The 27,341-nt window shown below is 38.9% G+C and overlaps 1 protein-coding gene across 2 annotated transcripts in view; it reads right to left on the reverse strand.

Annotated features, from left to right (window-relative positions):
- capzb (capping actin protein of muscle Z-line subunit beta) overlaps positions 1-26,172 on the reverse strand; it is a 123,998-nt gene extending 97,826 nt beyond the window's left edge. For both annotated transcript variants that reach the window (XM_060852444.1, XM_060852443.1), the window contains exon 1: positions 26,050-26,172. In XM_060852444.1, coding sequence (XP_060708427.1) covers positions 26,050-26,052 — 3 coding nt within the window. In that variant the 5' untranslated portion in view covers positions 26,053-26,172. The remainder of the gene's footprint in view (positions 1-26,049) is intronic.
- Positions 26,173-27,341: the final 1,169 nt, after the last annotated feature.

Here is a 27,341-nt window from a genome sequence, read left to right on the forward strand (position 1 = left end):
ATACTGTGCCACAAAAGACCCACAAGGGTAGAGAAAAAACACAGGAGATGAACATCAAGATAAAATGATCACAGAGTTACTGTAGAAACCGTGGGCTAAAAGGTCTCCTTTTGTACCATAACTAATATATGACTATGAAATAATTGTACTATTTCAGTGCATATTTTAAGAATATATAGTTAATTCTATGCACATTCTTAAAAGAAAATGACTATTCCTCCCAGTAGCACCTACCAAGAAGCACTGACAAACAGGACGCTGCAGGGATAGATTGAAATATCAGTGTCATGGATCTAATAGTTCAGTTTATATAAAGTGACATTAAGATGTCTGTCAAATAATCTTTGCACCTGAAGCCCCAAATTAACTTGAAACTGATTGCAAAGTTCATGCAAACTCTGGAGCGCCAAACATGCCAAGGCATGTACTACAGCAAAGATATGTATGATCTATTCCAGGTGTGCAACTGAATATGGACCTTAACAGGAAAAAAGAAGGATGGTTTAGATAAACAATTATTTACAACATTGTGGCTCTTTAATTCAATCCAGGGTTCAATTTAATGTGAAAAGTGTAATGGATAATCACTGTCCCAAGACATAGCTGTGGTTATCTAATCCTTTTCCTGTCTCACAAAAGTACTTTTATCCATTATCTCATTTTATTCCCTTTTCTTTTAATCAGAATCCTTCATCAGGAAGAAGTGCCAATGTAGAATGACTTGTGAGCATTAAAAAAAAACAAAACAACAATGTTTAAACTTCCCAATAACCTGATACATTTACTTCCTACCTTCCCAGACAACTCCTCCATGCAAATGAAGCAGGAAAAGAGAAATTCACTGCTGGAAATATGGGGGTCAGCCCTGCAGCACTATAACATAGACAATAGGAGCACGAGTATGCCAATTGGTTCTCAGAGACTGCTCTGCCATTCATGCCTGATCATCTGTCTCAATGGTATTCTCCAAGGATTGGTTCTGGGACCTCTGCTCTTTGTGAATTTTATGAAAGACTTGGAGGAGGAAGAGGAAGAGTGCGTTAGTACGTTGCTGATGACGTGAAGGTTGGCTGAGTTGTGGATAGTGTGGAGGGCTGTTGTAGGTCGCAATGAGACATTGACAGGCTATAAAACTGGGCTGAGAAGTGGTTGATAGACTTCAACGTGGAAAAGTGTGAAGTCATTCACTTTGGAAGGTCGAATTTGACTGTAGAATACAGAATAAAGGCAGGATTCTTGGCAGGAACAGAGGGATCTTGGGGTCCATGTCCATTGATCCCTCAAAGTTAACAACCCTGTCAACCTGGGTGGCAAGAAGGTGTAAGATGTGTTGGCTTTCATTATCAGGGGATTCAGTTTTAGAGCCACGAGGTTATGCTGCAGCTCTCAGAGTCGTGGTTAGACCACACTTGGAATATTGTGTTCAGTTTGATCGCCTCATTATAGGAAGGATGCAGAAGCTTTAGAGAGGGTGAAGAGGAGATTTACCAGGATGCTACCTGGACTGGAGAGCATGTCGTATGAAGAAAGGTTGAGGGACCTATGGTTTTTCTCATTGGAGCAAAGGAGGATGAGACATGACTTGATAGAGGTGTACAAGATGTTGAGAGGCATAGATAGAGTGGATAGCCAGAGACTTTATCCCATGGTGGAAATGTCTGTCATGAGGGAGCATAATTTTAAGGAAATTGGAGGAAGGTTTAAGGGAGATATCAGAGGTAGGTTCGTTACTCAGAGTGGTGAGTGCGTGGAATGCACTGCCAGCAGTAGCAGTAGAGTCAGGTACATTAGGGACACTTGGATAAGCACATGGAAGATGGTAGTATGAAGAGTATGTAAGTTAGTCTAATCTTAGAGTAGGATAGAAGGCCAGCACAACACCAAGGGCTGAAGGGACTGTACTGTGCTGCGCTGTACTGTTCTATATTCTATGCTTACCCTGTACCCACTTTCACCTCATACCCTTTGAACCCTTTAGCCCAAAGAATTATATCTAATTCCTTCAATGCTTTGACCACAAATGTTTTCTGTGGCAGAGAATTTCATAGATTCACCACTGTCTAACTGAAGAAATTTCTCCACCACTCAAGTCCTAAATAGCCTACATCCTATATCCTTAGGCAGTGGTCATTGGCTCTGGACTCCCCAGTCATCAGAAGCATCCTTCTGCATTTACCTATCTGGTCCTGTTAAAATTTTGAGATCTCTCCTCATTGATCCAAACTCCAGTGAATACAATCCAAACCATCCTCTCCCTCTTCATATACCAGTCCTAACATCTCTGGGATGTAGAATACCAGTCCCTGGGATGGCACGGTGGCTCAGTGGTTAGCACTGCTGCCTTACAGTATTAGGTACCTGAGTTCAATTCCAACCTTGGCAGACAGTCTGGTTGGAGTTTGCACGTTTTCCCCCAATATCTGCATGGGTTTCCTTTGGGTGTTCTGGTTTCCTTCCACAGTCCAAAGATGTGCAGGTTAGGTGGACTGGTTGTGCAAAAATTGCTCATAGTGTCCAGCAACATGCAGCCTAGAGGGATGAGCCATGAGAAATTCAGGATTACAGGGATAGGCTGAGGGCTGGTGTGGATTCAATGGACTAAATGGCTAGCTTCCACAATGTAGGGGCTCTATGATTCTATCGACCTTAAATCCCACCAATTGTCCCGAACAAGATCTCTCTACTAATATGGATTTCCTTCGGCTCCTTCTTCTCACGAACCTGTGTTCCCCAACATTTTTTTGGATTTAATTTGTGTCTTCCTTCATGAAAGCAGAACCAAAATATGTACTTAACTGACCTACCATCAATTTCTTCCTCATTCTAACTGGTCATGTTTCTGACTGTAAGGGACCAATATTTACCTCTACTAGACACTTTTTCAATGAGTTTGAATGTGACCTGCAAGTTTACTCTCATACTTTATTTTCTCCCCTTTCTCCTTCTTTGCTCCTAAAATCTAACTTTCTGCCTATCCTTAGGTCTGCTGATATTTTTTGGCCATTTTAATTGCCCCTTAATTTCTCTCAATCAATATCACTGATTGGACATTTATCCACATATTGCACTTATCAGAAAGAAAAGGTTGGCTGTAGCAAGGAAAATGTTATGTTTAAAAGAACATGGCTTGACTAGAACTGAGTCAGCAACACTTTCAGAGCGAGGTCACATAACCCAGTTTCTGGGTATAAGAATAATTTGGGATTTGAATACAAAAGATATCTTGCTTGAAGCAATAGCTTTAGCCCTCTCTCTTCCCCTGAAGCAACATTCAAAGTTCAATTGTTGAAAACCCACTAGAAGGCTCCTCACTGCAAGTGTTAAATTTTAAAAGAGCTCTAAATCTATGCTACGATCTCCAGAGAAAGCATCAGGCAGCATGACAGACCCAGGAAATCATTCTATCTCCAGATGGTGAGCAGGATCGCTGGCTACAGGCTAGCATTTGAGACAATCTGAATAGTTATTTTCTGAATTTAATTGTTATTTGGTCAATGTAATTTTAAAAATTTACACTCCTTTTTCATTTGTTTGCATTAAAATTTTTTTCACAGACTTGTATGCTGAGAGGATGTGTACGTGTTATTTTCTCCAAGAGGATAATTGTATACATTTGTACTGTTCAACCTTTTTGTTAATCATTTTTTAAACCGTTCCCCGAACACATTTTATTTGCAATTAAATAGTTCTTTATTTGTTAAATAAGGAACTAGGTTAACTTGTTTCCAATACTGCACTATTTACAAGCTGATCTATACAAGTAAAATTAACAAATATCTCTTCCTTTTTTAATTTCAAACTTTGTTGTGATCAGTGGGAGGAGAAAAGAAAAGGAATCCATTCACAGTTGTAACTGAATTGTGACAAGTTTAAAAAATGATCAAATATTAATATCAAAATATAACTAATATGTCAAATATTAAGTTATTAATAAACTGATCATGTAACTAACTGGAAGGAAGGTTATAAGCCTGTGTTCCAATTAAATGTGCTCCACCTAAGTGATTCATAGTTTTCCATGAGCTGATACAAATCAGTGGAATATATTGTCCCAGCATGAAATCTTGTAGAATATTGTGACATACTTGCTGCAAATATTGAATTCTGGATGCTTTGTCTATAACTACCCAATAACCACCTACAAACTTTGTTCCTGTTTAAATTGACTATTTCAAAAGATTGGACTCCAAAATTTACACTAGCCTGCACAAGTGTTGCCTTATTGCAGCTAGAAAGCAGTACAAACCACAGCATTATCTGACAAACTATCTGAAAGGAAATCTTAAATCCAAATTCATGCCAGAGGAAGTACATCGTTACTTGTGCATGTGTATGCAATTCTAAAGCACAGTTTATCAAGTTTAATTCTGTTCATTTTTCTCAACCCATTTTGTATGCAGTACTCATGAAATGTATTTCAAAACTACCAACTGAATTCTGCTTATTTTTGCAAACTTCCAAAACCATTTTGAGATACTGACTTGCTGTACATCCTGTTCTAAGTCAAGAATAATTCACATCCTCTTCATGTAAATGTATGGCAGTGGCATTTTCCACAAAACAAATCTAAGTACAAAAACAGCACAGCACTGGAGCAATCATTCTACCATTATTAGGTCTGAAAGTTGTGCTTAGATTTTAGATATGTCTAGATTAACTACTTTTCCAAGATGCAGATGATGGTGTGGATTGTAAAAACAACTGAGTTTTGAATTCTAAGCCGTGTTTGTCATATATCCACAGTATCTAGATAAACAAAACATTCAGTAAGGTTTGAATAGGCATTCAGAAATTCTATATTTTAACCAAATTTGAACAACGCATAAACAGCATTTTAAAACAAGCCAATATGCCAAATTATGCACGACTCCGAGACAATCACGAGCAAAATGAAAGCACTTATTCTGCTCTTCGGAAAAGGATCACAGTTCAATGCTTTATAGAAACAAAATACGTAGCTATATGAGCAACACCTCAGCCACCTTTATATCTTCATTATCTGCTCAGAAATTGAATATATACTTGAGGTAAAGTATTCACAAAGGAATTCAAAATCGTGAGTCAAGCTACAGTAGGTGACCAAAAGCATTTTTAAAATTGAATTTTAGCCACACATTTAGCTGCAGAAAAATACAATTACCAAATTAAAATAAAAAATCCTAACCTTGTTTGAATAAAACTCACCAAAACTAGTAATAACATGGGAAAGGGGACCAGTGCACTAACATACTTTTGAGTTCCTGTGCAGCTACACAGTTCAAAAGAAACATAGCTATAGGCCCTCATAGTGATTACAGCTCATATTGTGGGGCTCATTATTTCATGTGGTTTCATCTGCAATCAACTATCAAAATATATTTTTTCATGCCCAAATTTTCAGGTACCTCTTACATTTATATTACTGCCTAATTTGAAAATTTTAGGTTAAATTTCAAATGGCACTTTACTGCACCAAGGCCAGCATACAAACCAGTAATTTTTTAAAATAATTAATGTGCGATGTGGGCAGAGCTGGCGGGCCAGTGTTTATTACCTGCCCCATGTGCCCTTGACAAGGTGGCAATGAGTGGTCTTCTTGAACTGCAACAGTCCACATGCTGTGAGTTGACCCACAATGCCCTGAGAAAAGAATTTCCAGGAATTTGACTCCGCATCAATGAAGAAAGGGCAATATATTTCCAAATCAGGATGGCGGGTAGCTTGGAGGGAACTTGCAGGTGGAGGTGTTCCCATTTATCTGCTGCATTGTCCTTCTAGAATGGAAATGGTCATGGGTTTGGGTAGGTGCTGTCTAAGGACCACTGGTGAGTTTGTGCAATGCATTTTGTAGCTAGTACACACTGCTGCTGCAACAACCACAACTATCTTCCCATATGCCAGGTATGACTCCAAGAGTAGAGAGAGTTTACGCCCAGATTCCAGTTTTGAAAGGGCTCCTTAATGCCACACTCGGTCGAATGCAGCCTCGATATCAAGGGTTGTCACTCTCACCTCACTTCTGGAATTTAACTCTTCTGTTTGAACCAAGGCTGTAATGAGGTCAGAAGCTGAGTGGTCCTGGCAGAACCCAAAATAGGTGCCACTGAGCAGGTTATTGCTGAGAAGGGGATGACATCTTCCATCATTTCACTAATGATCGAGACTAGATTGATGGGGCAATATTTGGCCAAGGTGGATTTATCGTGCTGTTTATGTACAGGACGTGTTTGACCAATTTTCCAAATTGTTGAATAGATTCCATGCTCTAACTGTACTAGAAGAGCTTGGTCCATAGTTTTTCCACTATCCAGTGCCTCCAATTATTTCTTGGTATCGTGTGGAGTGAATCAAATTGGCTAAAGACTGGTATGTGATGCTGGGGACCATTGAAGGAGGACAAGATGAATCATCCAGTCGGGACTTATGACTGAAGCCTTGTCTTATGCGCTGTGTTGGGCTCTTCCATCAATAAGGATGGGGATAGTTGTTGTGCACCGTCCTCCAGGGAGTTGCTTAATTGTCCACCGCCATTCACAACTGGATGTGGCAGGACTGTAGAGCTTATATTTGATCTGTTGGTTGTGGGGTCACTTGCATCCGGCTATCACTTGCTGATTATACTGTTTGGTTCTTCACCAAGATGACACATTGTCTTTAGATATGCCTGGTGCTGCTCCTGGCATGCCCTGCTGCAGTCTCCATTGAACCTAGATTGATCCCTTAGCTTGATGATAATGGTTGAGTGGGGGATATATGTTGGGCTATGAGTTTGTAAGTTGTGCTGTGTACAATTCTGTTGCTGTTGGTGGCCCACTGCACCTCATGGATGCCCAGTCTTGAGTTGCTAGATCTCTTCCAAGTCTGTCGCATTCAGCATTGTGATAGTACCACAGAACATGACACATAATATTCTCAATGATGTTTATTGAGCAAAGCTTTAGGTCTACTGCCCTATAACAGGATTTTAATAATTCTCTTAAGTTAAAAAAAAACCAGAAAGAAACAAATCTGCCTTCCTATTTACTAATGGATTGAACAATTATAGGTCATTCTTTTACTCAATTATTTTCTGTCCCACCACAAAATTATATGTTATTCATTACTCTCTTTTTCTTTCTCTTTCTTTATAGAAATTCTTTTGCCCTTTTCATTTTCTTGGAAGTCACCTCCTCTTGTGATTTCTGTAGAATGCCTGCCCCAAACTGGAACCAAGACCTAACCCAGACACGAGGCAATACATTCAAACATTTAATTGCTACTGTGGCTGAGAACAAGTCATTCAGCATAAAGCAAGAATCATAACCTCTCTACGTGACCCTGTGCTGTATATGGTTTTTAATAACAAATGATATACAGTGGTTAAGTTACTAGACCAATAATCCACACAAGTACAGAGGTATTAAATCGAGCACCAGAGGCACAAACGTCCAGAAAAAAGAACATAGTCTGCAAGACATTAGCACTCAATTCTGGAATGAGGGATGACTCATCTGGAAGAAAACTGTTCTGATAACCTTGCTCAAAATATTACAATTAAAATTTGTTGGGTTCAAGCTCACTGTCAATGCAGCATTTTATTAATTAAATTGAAACCTGATATTCTCATTAGCCAAGTCCAGACATTGCATTGCGGCAAAACCTAGCAAATCTAGAGTAAGATTGACTACCACAATCTTAGCATGACATCACATTTGCAAATGTTTTTATTATTTATAAATACTTAAACTACACTTTTGCAGCAACAAATTTTCTTGTCCACGTGCAATTTGTATTTCTTCAGTTTCTAACCAAATTCAAATTCACTAATTTAGACACATTGGAAATTGAAATGGGAAATTCAGATTTTCAGAAGGAAATATACAACAGTTGAAATAGTTGGCCAAAAAGGTTTTTTCTGAGAGTGGGTTCTCCACTGATTATTGCTGGAAAGTAACCAAAAAAATGACCAACACTTCAGCTGCAGTATCACAACCATTCCAGTGTATCCTTGCACAGCAGTTAAGATCTCACAAAAATGGGCCACTTGTTTAAAATAGCATGGGGTCACTGTTAGCTGTGAAACTGTAGCACAATACAAGTCAGCAACACCAAGAGAGGAAAGGAAGTAAACTGACAAATGCACTTATCAATCAAATAAGTTCACTACAATATCATAACATCATAATCTTTCTTCAGTCTGTTGGCTGCTGATATCCTCACCTATTCTTTTGTCACCTCATAACTTGACAATTCACATGGTTGCCTTATTGGACTCTCAGCAAAATTTGAGCTCATCCAAAACCTTGCTTCCACATCCGACCTTGTAATAGGTCCTGTTTAGCCATAATCCATGTACTTAGCAAGAAATTTAGTTCCAAATGGATGTAAATATGCCCTAATAGTTGTATGGTCTCTATGTGACCTCCTCCAGCTCTGGAACTCTTAAAGAGGTCTGTGTTCCTCCACTTCTATCCTCCTGGACAGGTCTCCAATATTTCCTTTGCCCCTTGTTTGTAACTGTATCTTCCCCTATAACCTCTAGAATTCCCTGTATCTCCAGACCTCTATCTATCTTTAAGATGCTTTTAAAAACTCATGTTTGACCATGCTTTTGCTAATCTGTGTAAGAGACATTAGCAGCTCCACATCAATTTTTGTCTGTCAGCTCCTGTGAAGGGCTTTCCACAAAAATGAAGATACAACATAAATACAAGTTGAGACGTGTGCGTTCTGACAGTCTAATTACCAGTGAGAGATCTCAGACACATTTTATTAGTTCCTTTGAAGGTTGGTTATCCCAGAATAAGCTACAAATATTCTGCAGCTCCACCATAAATTATCTGTGGCCAAATTCAAACCTTTATTATGTAGCATCTTTGCACTTAAATAACCAAATTGCCAATGTGGTGGAATGATAATAAATGCAATACTTGAGTAGCACAGAATTCTGTTTACTTCTCACTAACAGACTCTTTAGAAGGCCCGGGGAGCAAAATATGTTACAACCAAGCTTCCTTCTAGCAATGAAGCTCTGTCTCAAAAAAAAATGTACAGTACAAGTTACAGATTATCCAACCAATTGTCTAAATTTTGGATTATCTGGACAAGATCTCAAGGTCCCGTAAAAACTGCATTTGACAACTCATATTCAGTTATCGGTTATAAACGACGACATTATGGCACACATTGCTGGATAACTGAGAAATGTTTGGATAACCATTCATAAAATTTACCACTCATAACCACTCATGAATAACCGCTAGTTTCTGGTTATCCAAATGATCAATTATCCAAACAAAATACTCCCCACCCGTCTTGTTCAGATAACTGAGGTTCTACTGTATACAAAAGATTTGCAGCAAATAAGTTACACAAATGACTACCTTACTTTCAGGCAAACATGCAACTTTAATTTGTATTCACTCCATAAATTGTGTAAACATCCAAATTAAATGAGAAAGTAAGCTACACTAACTCCCAGCAGTTAGTATTACAGGTCATTCTCCTATCACATACGTTTTGTCAATGTGATTTGGCTGTAACACGATTGGTGAAATGGGGAATTTTCTATTTCTACCTCCAAACACAACCTCTCTCTTTCAACCCGAGGGCCAGGGTGCAATAACAGCTTTAATAGCTTATTATTTAAGGTGCACATTCAGGAAGCTGATTGCAGCTACTGAGGGGGATAATGAGGACAGTGTTCTTCAATTTTGGAAGAGCTTTAACATTACAACATGCTATTGACATCATTGTGGATGCACGGGGTGATGTCAGCAAGGACTGCTCACACGCAGTTTTGTGGAAACTTCTCTCAGATTTTCTTCATGATTTTAACGGCATTGAACTGTCAGAGGAGCATCTAGCAATAATAAAAAAGTCTGTTGCTCTTGCAAAGCAAGTTGGATTTGAAGAAGTGGAAACTGATCTCCAACAACTTCTTGCTGCGGGGGAAATTGAAGCTGGAGATGAAGACGATGAAGTCTCGGATGCAACACCATGAGAACTTTCCACTTCTCTTTTGTCTTCTATCCTGAGTGAAGTTGAGAAGCAGTTGCAACTCTTAGAAGACAATGACTACAAGACAAGATAGCAGTCCGTGACAAAGTCTTATCTGGCACCTACGAGCAGCTTCTTCATGAAATAAGAAAGACTGCAAACTAGCAAAACCTAGATGTCTATTTTAAGCCAATACCCGAGAAACACTGTCTGAGGACAATGAACCACAGTCACCCACACCTGGACTAAATGTTTTCTTTCGTCATAACCCTGCACCTAGAACTGCATCAGAAAGTAATAATGATGCTGATGATGACCCTCAGCCCTTGTCTAAACATAGTACTGTAACTCAGCAGACTCAAACTCCTTAGAAGTGTTAAACTTATTATTTCATTAAAGTGTGTGATTTTATCATTTACTTAGAATGTGCTACCATTTATGTTGAGCTAACTATTATTTTTGTTCTGATTTTTAACTGATATTTTTGATGGTTCACCCAACCCTGTTTTTCCCATAGGCCCCATTATTTCTATCACATGACTTTCTACAACCCGAGTTCATACTAGTGCACTATAGCAGAACAGACTTACAGTGGGAAGAGACTATGCAATGTACCAATTGACTAATGTGTTTTCTTAACTAGACTAAGAATTTAAATTAAACAAGTTGTCACACAGAGCTCATGCTCAACCACAAACTCTAAGAAATCAGAAGCCATCATAAAAGCTATCTGGATTATACACTGAACTGGTATTTGATTCCAGAACACCTGTCCCCCAAATGCAAAGTAATATTTGTCAGGCTGATATTAAATACTGACAGCAGGAGGATAAAATGACATGGCAGTCTTTGTAACACGTTGAGTCCAGAAGTGTGGAACAGGCTTTGTTTTTGTGAATATATTTTATTAGCAATTTTTTTTAACTTTACAAACATATAAAATTATTGAAAAAAAATCACAAATATCAGTATAATAAAAAGAAAAAAAAACACAACTACTATCTACTAACTACTAACCTAAACTACAGTACAAAGCAAACCCTAACACTGTGCAAAGCAACACCAAAAAAAGAAAGAAAAGCAAAAACAACAAAAAAAAAACACAAAATACAGAACAGCTATGCTCGGTGCAAGCCTCCCAAACAAAGGAATGGGAGCTTTGTATACATACCCATATTAACTCAGGAGACCCCCTCCATGGCCCTGGGCTTGATAAATCTAATCATCCTAGTTAAACAAACGCCCTAGAGAAAAGGCTTTTAATTCTGTTGTATTATAACCTCACATTATTTAGCTAGTGTAAACAGATATGTGAACTGTCAATTCTTATCAATAAAGCTTTGTATCAAACCATGAAATGTATCTATTCTGAAATGGAGGACAACCTCCGAATTTTTAAGAGCGCTTACCTTGACCTTTGAATTACTCAGCATTTAGATGATTTTATTTTGAAAAACATCGAGTGAAAACATCTCCGTGCTATATTTGAGGGATTCCACCTAAAATTTCAGAATTCATTCAGGCGAAATTCTAACCAGTTAAAGATCAAATTGACTTCAACTGAAATTTACCTGCTCCATTGCCTGAAATTGCTAGGGACTGCTGCCAGCTAAATGCAAAGCCTGAAACACCTGCACCAAACTTTTAAAACCATGGTTGTAGTCATTACTTTGCACAAAGTTCTGTAAGGTGCACCTCCAGTGAACTACTGACTTCATTATAACATTTGAAAGGAGCAAATTTTTTCCATGACAATGCTTGAACAAGTACTCCGGACAATCTCAGAGGAACACCAGTTTGGTGCAGCTATGGATTACAATAATGATGAAAAATTAAATAAACTTGATTAAAAAGATTCTCAAGTTTCTACTGTACAGTCAGTAACACTTCCTCAAATGATACCATTGGCACAACTTAGAACAACATTCATATTATTTGCAAGGTTTAAAAGCTGGATATTAAAATATTAGATTTAATTGAGTTGATGCTAAAGTGCACCATGATAATCATAGTCTTGCATTCCAGGTGAAGAACCTAATTAGCCTAATCCCAAATTTAACTTAGTCACTACTACAAGGGAATTGGTGCACCATGAACAACAGCTTGCAATTGTAGATATTTTTAATCTACCTACCTATCCGCTCAGACAAGTTGTGACATACAGGTGGGACATGAAGTAAAGAGTGTGGTGCTGGAAAAGCACAGCAGGTCAGGCAGCATCCAAGAAGCAGCAGAACCAACGTTTCGGATATAAGCCTTTCATCAGGAATGAGCATTCTCCTCCTCCTCGGTTGCTGCCTGACCAGCTGTGCTTTTTCAGCACCACACTCTCCACTCTGATCTCCAGCATCTGCAGTCCTCATTTTCTCCTATGTGGTACATGAACCCAGGGCTTCTGGCACAGAAGTACGAACATAACCACTGCACCACAACAGCCCTCAAATTCATTTCTTTAGATCCTTGGAGGCAGCAAATTATCCTGAGGCATTTCACAACAGCCTAATCAAACAAACATTGGACATCAAGTCACAGGAGATTTAGAAAGATGACCAAAAGTCTAGTAGAAGAGGTAGGTTTTCAGAGCTTTTTAAAAGAAATGTAAAAAGTTAGAGAGTGGCTTCAAGATGGAATTTTAGAACTTTCGGAATTAGGCAGGTGCACAGCCAAAGATAGAGTGATTTTTTAAAAATTGTTGAAACTCCATCATCCATAAATTTGCTGAGAGTAGAGTTCTCAGAAGATTGTAGGACTAAAACAAGTTACCGATTAGGAAGGAGTGAAACAATGGAAGGATTTGAAATTTTTTTAAAATTGAGGCTTTTCAGATAGGAATAAGAGGTGAACAGGACTTGGTGTACATTAGGATTTGGACAAAGTTCATGAGCTCAAGTTAAAGAAGGATGGATTAAGTCCACAGTGGTATGAATTCATTCAGCACAAAAGGTTAGTTCAACACAGGTTAGCTTAGGGATAGAAACAGAGAGACAAGAGTTGGGGAGAGTGCTGCAGGACTGCACTTTTAATCCAGTCATCTCATTTTTCATTTGAAATCCAGCTTTGAAATCCACATTTTAAATTACTTCACCTTTCTTGCTGAACAATGTTTGCGATACCCAAAGGTTTCCTTCGCTGAACTTCTATAACAGCATTGGTACCCAGAATTTTTAACTAAAGTGCATCATGCTAAATTAGAGGTCTATAGTGTGTATGAAGAAGAATTTGCAACTTTCATGGACAATCTAGTTGTTATATATAATAAAAGATCAAAAATCATTGGGCAGAAGGGAGAGATGATTGCAAACAGATACCAAATGGAGTGGTAAATTGTTTGGGCTTCTCTTGTTCTGGACTTTGTAATTCCTGATTTAACTGTCTGAAGCCCCACTGGCTTTAAGGTTAAACAAGATTTTAAAAGGATCATTAAATATGAGTCTGATCCAGAGCAACACAAATTTCCAATTTTATCATCTCTCTTGAAGGTTGCACCAAAGAAATACAGCAAGATTCCAGCATAAGACGAGTATGTTTTTTTGGCTGTCCATTTGCATTAAAATTTAAAATATTTTTATTTAGCATAAGTGTGAAGGCTTAGGCACATTTTAAACCTACAAGGAAAACATTTTAGAGATGCACAATTGCAAACTCTGATTCTTATGCAATATATTTCAACTTTTGCTAAAGACTGCATTATACAAGGTTTCCACTGTCCCTCCCTGAAGGAGAAACCTTTACATTTCATGTACAAACATGTGCAACAAACGGGATAAGTCAACTTGTGTTATTAGCTTATTTAAATGGCTTGCCCAATTTAACTTGATTTCTGACAAGTTGCATATATTGGTAGTAAATGAATATAAACTACATGTAAATCAAAGTAAATGCAACAGGATAAAAATACCCTTAAAACTAAATATGAATGAATATGAAGCAGTTTCCACTCAGTCGTGCAATTTTTGTTGATGCACCATGCGTGAAATCAGTGCAACTTATGCAAAAGATCACTGAAATTTTAAGTGGAAATTATATTTAGTGCAACAGAAATTCAACAATACTTTGCACTGGTTTAAAACTGCATTAGGAGATGGCTCCACCCGCAAGACTGGCCATATCCACAAACCCATTACAACTGGGAGTTTACATCAATTACGCCTGTTTGCAGTTCTTTGAGAAAGGTATAATAAGTTATACTAATTACTTAAGAGTACAAGAATACATACAGGCTTGATCCAACCGTATTTTCTACATTGACCCAAAATAATTCATAAATTCTGGCATTTACTTGGATGTAATTTCTTGTGACAAATCCATTTTCAGATGTATTCATTCGATTTTACCTAGATACCAACCCAACTGAATTTCAAAATGAACTCCAGAAATTTGAAAAGTTGCTAATTGTTGCCAAAGTGATGCTCTTACCAGTTTGAATTGCTGTATAACATACGTTTTGTCAGTGTGAATCAGCTATAATGCAATTGATGAATTGGGGATTTTTTTGTATAACGCAAACTTCCTACTGAACTGGTATACTAGGTTTTCCGTAGCGCAATCTTCTAAGCGCGATTACTCTAGCAGTTGCCCATACTGCCATTTTCTTTTGAGTGAGGTTGCAGGGGAACATGACTGTCGCATTATAGGAAAACAACCTGTAGATTATTTGTGAAATTTAATGTTGGATGTAGGATGGTTTAATGTATAAAAGATCAAGTTTCATAAATGCTTCATTGTGTACCAACAGTTAAACTGCATATTTCATAACAGCTTTCTGAACAAAGCAGTCATCAGTCAACAAATGACACAGTACACAGCTCGCTCAACACTGGAAACCACAACATTTTAGTCGCATCTGATTAGATCGAATCTCTGGATTCAGTGAGCATGCCTTGTTGGTGAGCAATCCCAAGATCAGTGTACTACCCTGATTGAACCTTTCCTCCTATCAGGTGTTGCTACCCTTTTGTTGAACACTGTTAAGCCAAGTCCTTAGTTACCTTTTGCTACAGTTTCCCCATTAACAATGAACTCAATCTTCAACTAAATGAACTAGTTACCTGAAAGGGGATGCCAACTATGGATCCAAGAAAAGCTGCCACTAAAGGCAACCACTTTGTTAACACATCTCAACTTAAGTGGGGAAATTGCACATGATAAGTTGACACCCAAAGCACCAAAATGGAAGACTTCCTGTGGTGTCTGCCAACTGTAGTGTGAAAATGGAAGATCTGACCAACCAATTCCAAAATCAGCTGCCCTATCAAGAACGAACTCCAAGAGGAGGTTCACCACTTCCAATAAGGAAAAGTTAAAGAAGGAAAAGTTAAAGAAGGAAAATTCAATAAGGAAAAGTTAAAGCTGTAGTAAATATGCAAGAAATGTTCCCAAAGACCAGGCATCAATAACACAAAATAAGATGCAAATTAATGGACTGAAAGACTTAAAATTTGCACTGCAATGACAAAGATTCAAAAGGATATAAAACTGAAGTTATAACAAGGATATTCAGTAAATTAGGTATTGCTGGTGAAAATCACCTCAATCAAAGTTGTTATGGCTTTAATTTCACAGCTGACCCAAAATAACTATTCATGAAAGAGAATGGGAAATGCTGGAAGTCACAGGTCAGTCAGTATCCATGAAAAAAATAAACTTATAATTGATGTGCACTCATGTGCTGAAGAACAGCACATTTAAAAACACGAACTTGCCTTGTCAAATGCTGACTGGCTTGCTGTGTTTTTCCAGCAGTTACTGTTGTTACTTCAGATTTTCAGTAAATTCTACGATGTTCATGACCAAAGCCAAATCCAAAACTTAACCACAAAGTATACATGAAAAGCTTCATTTTACACTACAAATGGTTCCAATCAATGGCACACATGAAAAGCCAAATTTTTACCTGATTTTTGTTGCAGAAGGTTATTTTCTATACATTGAGCCCATGAATGAGGAAGAATTATCATTTTTACTTTGCTGATTAGAAGAACATTTACTCAGTTTGGAACCAAAGAGATCAGTAAAACATTAAGATTTTTTACAGCACTTGTTGTAAATTATTTATGAATTATTTCCTTACCACAAGTCATAGCAATAAATGTAGACTGCATAGATGACTTAAATCAAAATTTAAACACAGACAAGATATTGGACGTACTATCTACTGGATGCAAATTATAACCATAATTTGAGGATAAAAGCAGGGAATTCTTGTCAGAATTATACAAGGCACTAGTTAGACCACACCAAAAAGAATACTGTGAACAGTTTTGGTCCCGTTATCTCAGAAAAAGTACAATAACATTGGAGGCAATCCAGACAATATTCACTAAGTTGATCCCTGGGCATTGCATGCAATCCAGACAAGGTTCACTTGGTTGATCCCAGCTGGCCTGCATTCATGGGAATTTAGGAGAATGGGAGATAGTCCGACTGAAAGATAAAAAATTCCGAAGTGGCTCAAGGCAGGGTAGATGTTGAGAGGTTTTTTTTCCCCTTTTGGGAGAGTTGAGGACTAGAGGGCATATTCTCAGAGAAAGGGGTCATCCAATTAACATGGAATTTCTTCTCTGAAAAGGGTTGTGGATCTGTAGAATTCTTTAGCACAGAGGGTTGAAGAGGCTGGGTTGTTAAGTATATCCAAGGCTGGGACAGAGATTTTTAATCAGTACAGGAATCAAGGGTTATGGGAAAAGGCAGGAAAGCAGAGTGAGGATTATTAGATAAACCGTGATCTTATGGGATGATGCAGCAGACTCAAAAGGCCAAATGACTTACTTCTGTTCCAATAAATTATATTTTTTCAAACAAAGTAAAATCAACACCTAGCCTGACTAGCATGTTTACTCAGATAAAATTTACAAAAATTATTGAACAAAGAACCTTTCAAGATAATTAATTACTATTTCCCTCAAATTCCCTTGCAACAATTGTGATGCAGTTCCTCACCATGACAACTCTTAATTTTGTCCATTTACTATAAACAGTCCATTGAAAATACATAGATACGCCTTTAAACTACTGGGAACACATGCACACTGAACATGAATGTTACTAAACTTATACATTCTATTAGTAAAATCAAAGCAGGGAAGATAAACTAAAGAAAGTGCTGGAAAAATTCAACAGGTCTCAGCTATTTGCAGAGACAGAAACAGAGTTAATGTTCCAAGTGGAATAAGATTCTTAGAACTGATGACAGATGGAAATGTGATGAATTCTAAGCTTTTGAAAAAAAGAGCAGAAAGTAGAACAGACAGGAAGATCACAGAATAGTTAAAAGAATTAGGTGAGGGAGATTAGAGATCAAAGGTGTCACAGAACAAAAAAGGGGACTGGTATGAAAATGGAGAACACAAAAAAAAGACAAAATATAGCTCCAGAGGAAGCCTTATGGTAGAATGGAGGTCAACTTTAATTGCAAGCAAAACATGGAACAAAGATATGGATAATGGGAAGAGAGGGGATAAAGCAGCATATCAAAAACAATGACAGAATTCATAATCTGAAGTTGTTTAACTCAATGTTGAGTCCAAAAGGCTGTAAAATGAAAGAATATTGTGGATGCTGAAGTAAAAACAGAAAGTGCTGGAGAAACTCAGCATGTCTGACAGCATCTATGGAGAGAGAAGAACAAAAATGTTTGGATTTGAGACAAAAAGAGTTAACTTTGGAGTCCTAACAATGACTTTGTTTTTCAATCTCTGCAGATTAGTTGGTAAGAAAAACAGACAGAGAGAGAGACACACAAAGAGAGAGAGAGGCACAGAGAGAGAAATCGAGAGAGCCAAGCACAGAGTGTGAATGAGATCAAAATTAACATTTGACAGGTCAATTCAAAAGTCTCATAACAGCAGGGAAGAAGCTGTTCTTGAATCTGTTCATACGTATATTCAAACTTTTATATCTTCTGCCCAATGGAGGAGGGTGGAAGAGAGTATAACCAGGATCGAAGGGTTCTTTCATTATGTTGGTTGCTTTCCCAAGACGATGGGAAGTATAGATGGAGTGAATGGATGGAAGGCTGGTTTGCATAACGGACTGGACTGTGTATCTGATTCTGTAGTTTCTTGCAGTCTTGGGAAGATCAATTGCCAAACCATGCTATGATGCATCCAGATATGGTGCTTTATATGGTGCATCTATAAAAATTGCTAAGTATCTTTGTGGACATTTCCTTAACCTCCTGAGGAAGTAGGGATGTATTTGTGTATTCTTGACCATCATGTCAATATTGGTGGACTAGGACAAATTGTTGGTGATCATCACTCCCAGGAACCTCACGCACTCGACCATCTCCGCCTCAGCACCAATGATGGAAGCATGCCCACCACTCTGCTTTCTGAAGTCAATGACTAGGTTCCTTCATTTTGCTGATGTACAGCATGGAAACAGACCCTTCAGTCCAACCCATCCATACCGACCAGATATCCCAACCCAATCTAGTCCCACCTGCCAGCACCCGGCCCATATCCCTCCAAACCCTTCCTATTCATATACCCATCCAAATGCCTTTTCAATGTTGCAATTGTACCAGCCTCCACCACAACTTCTGGCAGCTCATTCTATACATGTACCACCCTCTGCGTGAAAAAGTTGCCCCTTAGGTCTCTTTTATATCTTTCCCCTCTCACCCTAAACCTATGCCCTCTAGTTATGGACTCCCCCACCCCAGGGAAAAGACTTTGTCTATTTATTCTATCCATGCCCCTCAATTTTGTAAACCTCTAGAAGGTCACCCCTCCGCCTCCAACGCTCCAGGGAAAACAGTCCCAGCCTGTTCAACCTCTCCCTGTAGCTCAGATCCTCCAACCCGGGCAACATCTTTGTAAATCTTTTCTGAACTCTTTCAAGTTTCACAACATCTTTCCGATAGACAGGAGACCAGAATCGCATGCAATATTCCAACAGTGGCCTAACCAATGTCCTGTACAACCGCAACATGACCTCCCAACTCCTGTACTCAATACTCTGACCAATAAAGGAAAGCATACCAAATGCCTTCTTCACTATCCTATCTACCTGTAACTCCACTTTCAATAGAGATTGTTATCATTACACCAGGCCACTAAGCATTCACTATCTTTCCTGTATTCAGTCTTATCATTGCTCGAGATCCGACCGAAATGGTAGCATTATCAACAAATTTGTAAATGGAGTTGGGGTTAAATTTGACCACATCGTCATATGTGTATAAGGAGTACAGTATGGGGCTGAGTATGCAGCCTTGTGGGGCATCTATGTTGAGAATTATGGCAGAGGAATTGTTGTCACTTAGTATTACTAATTGTGGTCTCTGGGTCAAGAAGTTGAGGATCCAGTTACAGAGGGGGAAGCCATGACCTCGGTCTCAGAGTTTAGATGATGGCGTTGAAGGCAGATCTGGAGTCAATGCGTAGGTGCCTGAGATATGGATAACAAGGATACCTATGTTCCAGGGATGAGTACAAGGCCAGGGAGATGACATCTGCTGTGGACCTGTTGTGCCGCTGGGCAAATTGCAAGAGATCCAAAGCAATTTGGTAGGCTGGAGTTGATACGAGCCATGACTAATATCTCGAAGCACTTCATAATTATGGAGGTCAGAGTCAGCAGGCGGTAGTCATTAAGGCACACTGCATGATTTTTTTCTTTGGCACCGGGATGATGGTGGTCTTCTTGAAGCAGACGAGGACTTCAGATTGTAGTTACGAAAGATCAAAGATGTCTGTGAATACTCCCAGCAGCCGGTCTGCACAGGATCCAAGGGCATGGCTGGGGACTCCACCCTGGCCAGTTCAGTTACACTTCTCATTCAAGTAGAAAGACTCTTTGATGGTGCAGTGATAGTGCCCCTACCTCCAAACTAGGAGGCCCAGGCTCAAGTCCCACCTCCTGGTGTAATAACACCTCTCAACAGGTGGATTAGAAAGTAAAGTTCAAGTCCTTTTAAAAATCTTGCACACCAACTTCCTTCAAAAGACATAATGTTTACAAAATTTCTAATTGTACCATTATAGCTCCAAGCTCAAAGGTGTACACCTGGAATTGCCACACAGCACAGACTGCAGCTTGAGGTACTGCCAAATATTTTAGACAATTTGAGAACTTTTATTCAACAGAGAACATGATAGAACTGTTATTGCAATCATTAACAAATTGATTCACGCAAACACAGAACTACATCAGTTCTTGCATTGTCTGTAGTCTGAGTCAACTGGTTAAGCAAATTAGGCCAGAAGATAGCTTGAACATTGAACTGTATTGACCTCAAAGAGGTGCAACAACTGAATTAAATAATTTATACAGGAACAATGAACAGATTAAATAATTAAATTTATGATACAATATAAATGTACATGAAAGTAGTGCAAATGGTTAACAGTTAATGCTGGGTAAATCCTTAAAAATCACAATCATTTGTGAAATATTTTTCCGAATATTAAATGCAGGCACACTAAGACTGCTAATAGCTGGAGACAGTATGCGAATCAGAGAAAAAGGAAATCCAAACCTTATGCCTTTTCATGGGTACATACTATAGGTACCCAATCCATATGCCTCAGTCTTTTCATTTTCCACAGTAATCTTTAGCTGAGTTACTAAATGTACAATGCTAACTGAATCACTAAATCCCTCTGCTTTCAAACAGAGCAGTTCAAAGATCAAAATAACATCCACAAATTAAAAAAGCATTGGTGATGGTACAGGAACAATATACAACTTGACAACAGGAAGAAAAGAGACACAGTTGTCACTTCAGAGCATATTCTCCCTCTAATTTTGCATCGTCCTCTTACAGCACCAGGACAAGTGCTGACTGCTAGCATTACATCCACATAAGTAGATTCACCAAGTGAAGGCCAATTATATCAGCACATCCAAACAGATGGTTATATACAACTTCATGTGAACTCAACTGTGACACTGCTCTAGTATTAAATAGCAACAGAACACAGAAGTTAACTTGACACTTGTACCAATTTCCTCCTCCAAAAGAAAATAATGAAAAGGAAGGCATATTTATATCATACAATCCACAACCACTGGATGTCTCAAAAGTACCTTCCAGGTAATGGAGTACATTTCCAAGCACAACCACTGTTATAATGCAGGTAATGCAACAACCAACTTGAACACAGCAAACAATGGCATAACGACCAGATGGTTTACCCTGGGATGTGATTCAGGAATGAGTATGAGCAGTTCCACTGCTCTTCTTTGAAGCATCACAATGGAATCTTTAACATCCACCTGAACAGCCAGGTAGAGTCTTTTACATCTCATCTCGAAAACAGTAGATCTGACAGGATAGTCCATGAGTATGCATTAGACTAGAGCCTGGATTTTTGTGCTCAAGCTCTAGAAACAATAAGAACATAAAAACTGCTTGATGATGCTAACCGATGTCCACCTAGTTTACCCTTAACCAACTCAGCAACTGAATAACATAACAGTAATGGAGTCACTGACTAATTCTTAACATTCGTCTCTACTAACTGGTCTACAACAGACCCAGATTTCAACAGAAGAATCTCCAATAGCTTTAAAACCACTATTGAAACATTGGATTGTCACAAGCATGCCATGTTAATTGCTATGTTTATTAGCATTAAACACATGAAATAACTTTTGTGGAACTGCAGTGCAACAATTATACTATTTAGTGGTGCTCCCAAAACTGAAAATAATTCAATCTTTAGATCAGATCTGGCTGCTTCAAATATAAACTCACCTTACACAACAGCAAATATTCAGCATGCAGTCCAAACCAAATATATTGTTAATAGATCAAACTAAAAACTGAAGTATGAAAGAAAATTTACACTCCACGGAAAAAAAATCTATATGTTCTAATTAACATAATGGCTGCAAGAAATTATATTAGTCAGCTTTTGAACAAACATTAAACAATGATCTCAACATATCAGAAGCATGGTGCAACAACTAACTGACTCGTGAACTACCAAACCCTCCCTCTTGCCTTCCTTCAATAGCACACGCAAAATCAGGAAAATTGCATGATCTTGCATTGCATGAGGTCCAAGAATGTGTAGGAATCATTTTCATTACAAATCTAAATATTCTTTACTGGAAAGAATCTGAATGTCAGAATAACAGGTACATTTATGATCTGAAGCATAAATTTAGAATTACTCTAAGCTGTTATCAGAAAATAGTTGAAACTTGAGATTGGTTCTCATTTAAGGGGAGGAATCATCAAGCATCCACAGAACTCCTCCTCTTCACCCCTCTCCCTCTCTTCCCACATGACAGAGCCCCTTCCCCTGGGGGAAAGTCACCCGACTGGAAACTCATCATTTAAGTCAAGAATGAAGTTACAGAGCCCAAGTGCTGTCCTTCATTTTCAATATTGTTTTTAGAATAAGAACATTGCACAGAAAAATAAAATTAAAAATATTAGTAATAAGCAGTATCACATTTAAACCAAAGTTCTGTAACTAATATTACACTATCCAAGAAACAGGATGAAATAGCGCATCCTTGTAGCATCAAGGGGTAGTTTTAAAGTAAATTAAGAATCGATTAAATTAATCTCTTTGATACATTCACAAGTATCTGCTTTGTCACAACTATCCAGTGGAAAAAATGCTGCAATTATATCCAAATGGATGATGGAAACTAAAGGACAGCATAGTACAAAATTGTGTCATCTTTCTTCTTCTGGAAGGTTTACCAAAGGCAGATAACAAGTTTGCATCAGCAGGTTGTGATGCAAGGCTTTGTTTGTTTATGTAAACCATTGTACATAGTGGAGAAAACAAGTAACTTTTGAGTGTATGCACTCACTTATGCAGTGATTTCATAAATTAGTGGCAGATCAGATATTACTTTACTGCAGGAAAATGTCAAGCAACAGGAACATTGAGGCTCAAGAAAAATGGCTACTCACAGTATGTTATTCTTGCCCCTCCTTCCTCTCTCAAATCTTATTTAACAAACAATTCAAAACAGGATCAAACTGGAGAAACTTAGTAAGTCAATGCATCCAAGTGCCTGTCCGGACAGTCAGCCAATAGTAGCAACAACAATAAATTAGAAATACTATTTACACCTACACCTCTTAAAACAAAACTATAAGGAGACACCAATTCTTTCTGGAGCCATGAATCAAAAAAAAGGTTCAAGTGCCGCTTTTTAAGACCAACAGAATAAAGAATTTAAAAATGAAATAACTTAAGAAATTAAATAACAAATCAGTTATCTACTTTATTCTGTAATCCCAGAATTGCCCACCACTGACAAAAGATCTCAAGCATATATTAAATGTTCCTTCTCCAGATCCACCCAAACAAGGCTGCAGGACAGACAATGAATACCCCCCAAAATATCACATGGCCTACGCATAGTTTCCTTCAGCCTCTGAGCATATATAACATCCTTGGATCTGCACATCAACGGTTGATGCAACAAGAGGGACGTTCAGTCCCAAGTCAACTCACATCTGAAGAGTTTCAGAAGGATACTTTAAAAGGCCAAGAAGCAAATTGCTTGTTCATATGCATCATTTTTGTAGTAAGGTTAAATACAATCAGATGATGATGAAAACAAAAAAGCATCTCACAAGCCTCAAGATCAATGTTAAAAGAATCTACTTGAAGAGGTGTTGTCATGAGACTTTATTGCAATATTTAGAGAACACTGCAGACTTCAATACTGCGCAGTTCCTTGTTTATCATGAGAAACTGTTCCCACGACAAATTTAGAGCTATGACTACCAGTACATTAAACAAGTGTTATAAAACGCAAAATCCCTCCAACACAATCCAAGTTTGAAGGAAAACAGAATCGGTATTTTCACTTGTCTTTCACAGTTAACGTGCAAACAGTCTGAACATTTCACATGCCTGTTACATTTTACTGAATTATTGCTTGTAACAGAAATATTAAGATTATCAAAAGCACAAGTTTCAGTCAGCCTGTGCAAAAACTCTAAAGCAAAGCAAGGGACCATCTGAATGCAAAGATTTCAGTGTTTCTTTAGAAGCGTCAGAAATGAGAACCAGGCAATGCCAAATATCCAGGCAGAAGAAGAATGAAAGTTTGTTATTGATTAAACTGACATGTATTCAAATCATGTAAAAATAACGAAAAACTATCATAGCCTAGGTTGAGGTGAGGCCTGGAGACTAATTCACAACCAACTTGAATGGCAGGGCCTTAAGGAGTTTAGTGGAACAGAGGGACCTTGAAGTTCAGATGCACAGTTCTCAAAGTGGAGTCACAGATAGATCGGGCAGTAAAGACGGCTTTTGGCACACTGGCCTTTATCAGTCAGGGAGTTGAATATTGAAATTATGTTGCAGTTGTACAGGATTGCTGGGGAAGCCAAACTTGTAGTAATGTGTTCAGTTTTGGTCACCTTGCTTTTGAAAGGATGCTATTAAACTGGAAAGAGTGCAGAAGAAATTTTCAAGAATGTAGCCGGGACGCAACAGTCTGAGTTATAGAGAGAGGTTGGACAAGATAGGACTTTTTACTTTAGAGTATAGGAGACTGAAGGTGGATCTTATAGAAGTGTATACGATAAGAGGCATGGACAGGGTGAATGCACTCAGTCTTTTTCCCAGGGTTGGGAAATTGAGGACTAGAGGGCATCAGTTTAAGGTTAGAGGGGAAAGAATAAAAGGGAACCTGAGAGGCAATTTTTTTTTACACAGAGAGTGGTATGCATGTGGAAGGAGCTGCCAATGGAAGTGGTTGAGGTGGGTACATAAACAACATTTAAAAGGCATTTGGACAAATACATGGATGGGAAAGGTTTAGAAGGATATGGGCAGAGTGCGAGGAAATGGGGTTAGTATAGATAAACACTTTGGTTGGCATGGACCAGTTTGGGCTGAAGGGGCTGTCTCCATGCTGTAGGATTCTATGATACTATGAAAAAGGCTCATCAGCAAATATAGAGTTGTAGTCAGTTATTTGATAAAATTGAGACAAATTGATATTGAGAATTAGAATTAAAATAAGTGAATTTCTCCCAGTGTAATCTATTCAAACATTTCAGAAAATAGATCCTGCAAAAAAATCTTTAAAATTACAATGCATGTTTAAACCCAACGAATCAAGAACACAATCTGTCAAACAGATAACTTCCTCATTTCTACAGCAGAATGTCTCTGATGTGCCACCAATGTTGAAAAATCCAGGAGCGGAAATGAGACCAAGTAATTTTTAGTATTATAGATAGAAAAATTAAAATGATATAAGTGTTCTAAAATATACAATCTGATCCATTAAATAATAACAAAGATTAGAGAACAGATTTTGTTTGGCCTGGTTAAAAGAAAAACCCAAAACGTGTGGTTTCTTACCGTAAGCAGTCTGGTTATCTACAAGTTGTAAACTAATCTTTGGGTCTAGAAATGTATTTTATTAATCACTCAATCCTCACCATTGTGCAATGACAACCACCTAAACTTCATTTAATAGCTGACAGCTTCATTGTAAGGGCGCTGAATAACTTTGTCCTGCCTTGGGCCACATTTGCTTTAAGATACACAATGGGGAATCCTGAGTTCACAATAACCCGACATCATAAAGGAACCCAACTGCCTTCAGTGAACGTCCATTGAATGGTCAGAGGAACATAATACCAACAACAAAAAAATGTACAACTGCAACACAAGACTTGAGCGGACTATCACAACTAGGATGCTGGCGTAGGTTGAGGTTGTGACAGTGCAGGAGACTAAAAGCTCACACTTGATCCTCCCTCCCTCCCTCCCTCAGTCAGTCAGTTATGGTCTGAATGAGGAACAGTATTTGGCAGGAAGTTTGCCTACACTTTAGAGCAAGGCGCAGTGTGGAGGGAGGGAGAGGAGGATAGTTGATCACAACCCCGAGCGATCAACAAGAGACTGAAAGGCAGCGGGGCTCGGGAGCCGTTACCGGGATACGAGCAGGAGCAGGAGCAGACACAAGGCCCGGCCGGGCAGCCCTCCCGCCCCGGCTCTGCGCTCTACCTCACCCCGCTGGATCTAACTCGCGGCGTCCTCCATGTGAGGGCCAGCTGAAAGACGGTTCCTATAGCGGGGTGTGGGCGGAGGGAGGGGGGGTATGAATGGACAGGGCTTGCCCCCGGGGCCAGGTGGCACTCACCATGGCGATGGCGGTGGTGGTGACGGTTGGCGACGGCACTCTTGCGGACGGTTCCTTCGTCGGGCCCGAGCGATCATCCGGGTCACGCAGACAGCCCGCACTCAACCAATCAGCGGCCGAAGCTGCAGCTTGCCCAAGTATGGGCCTCGCAATGCGGAAGTACTGCTTCAGGAGATGTACTCCACCCTCCCTCATGATTGTCAATATCCTTAATAACTGCACACTCCCGATGGCACAGTAAATATTTGCACATTACATTGTTAATATCCTCATCTGCTCACTCCCCATTTCACGGTTAATATTTGCAGAGTCATTATCCTTATTATCTGCTCACTCCCCATTGCACAGTTAATATCTGCGCACTGCCCCTGCATTGTATCTTCAAAATCTACACACGCGCTACTGCACTATCAATATCACACACTGTCCATTGCACTATCAATGTCTTGAAAATCTGTACATACTCCAATGCACTTTCAATATCTTCAATATCTGTACACTCTACCTGCACTGTCAAAATCTTAATATCTGCACATTTCCAGCTGCAATCAATATCTGTGCACTCACACTAAACTGTCAATATCTTCAATTTCTGCAGTCTCCCTATTGCACTGCCAATACCAGTGCACTTTCACAAGGTTTGTGAAGGTTTGTAGCTCAGAGGTTTAGAGTGTAGGTTTGCTCACTGAGCTGTAGGTTTGATGTCCAGATGTTTCATTACCTGGCTAGGTAACCTGGCTAGAAAGGACAAGGGAGAATTACAAACCTGTGTTTACAGAAAACCGACAAATACTGACCAAATACTCAATTACACCAGCAACTATCCCAACACACACAAACGAAGCTGTATCAGAACACTATTCCAACGAGCTTCCACACACTGCAGCACAGACAAACTTCGAAAAACAGAGGAGAACCACCTATACAATGTATTCAAGAAGAACGGATACTCAAAAAACACAGTGCGCAGATTCCTCAAGAACAAACCACGACAAGCAAACAAAACCCAGCCAGAAACCCTAATCACCTTACCATACATCAAAGAAGTTTCAGAAATGACAGCCAGACTACTGAGACCCCTTGGAATCCTAGTAGCACACAAACCCACCAACACTCTCAAACAAAAACAAGCAAACTTAAAAGACCCAGTACAACCCATGGACAAAACCAACGTCGTCTATAAAATTCCATGCAAGGACTGCCACAAACACTACGTAGGACAAACAGGAAGAAAGTTAGCCACCAGAATACATGAACACCAGCTAGCCACAAAAAGACACGACCCCCTCTCC

Source organism: Hemiscyllium ocellatum, chromosome 37, assembly GCF_020745735.1.
Source record: "Hemiscyllium ocellatum isolate sHemOce1 chromosome 37, sHemOce1.pat.X.cur, whole genome shotgun sequence".
In the NCBI taxonomy this organism is placed as follows: Eukaryota; Metazoa; Chordata; class Chondrichthyes; order Orectolobiformes; family Hemiscylliidae; genus Hemiscyllium; species Hemiscyllium ocellatum.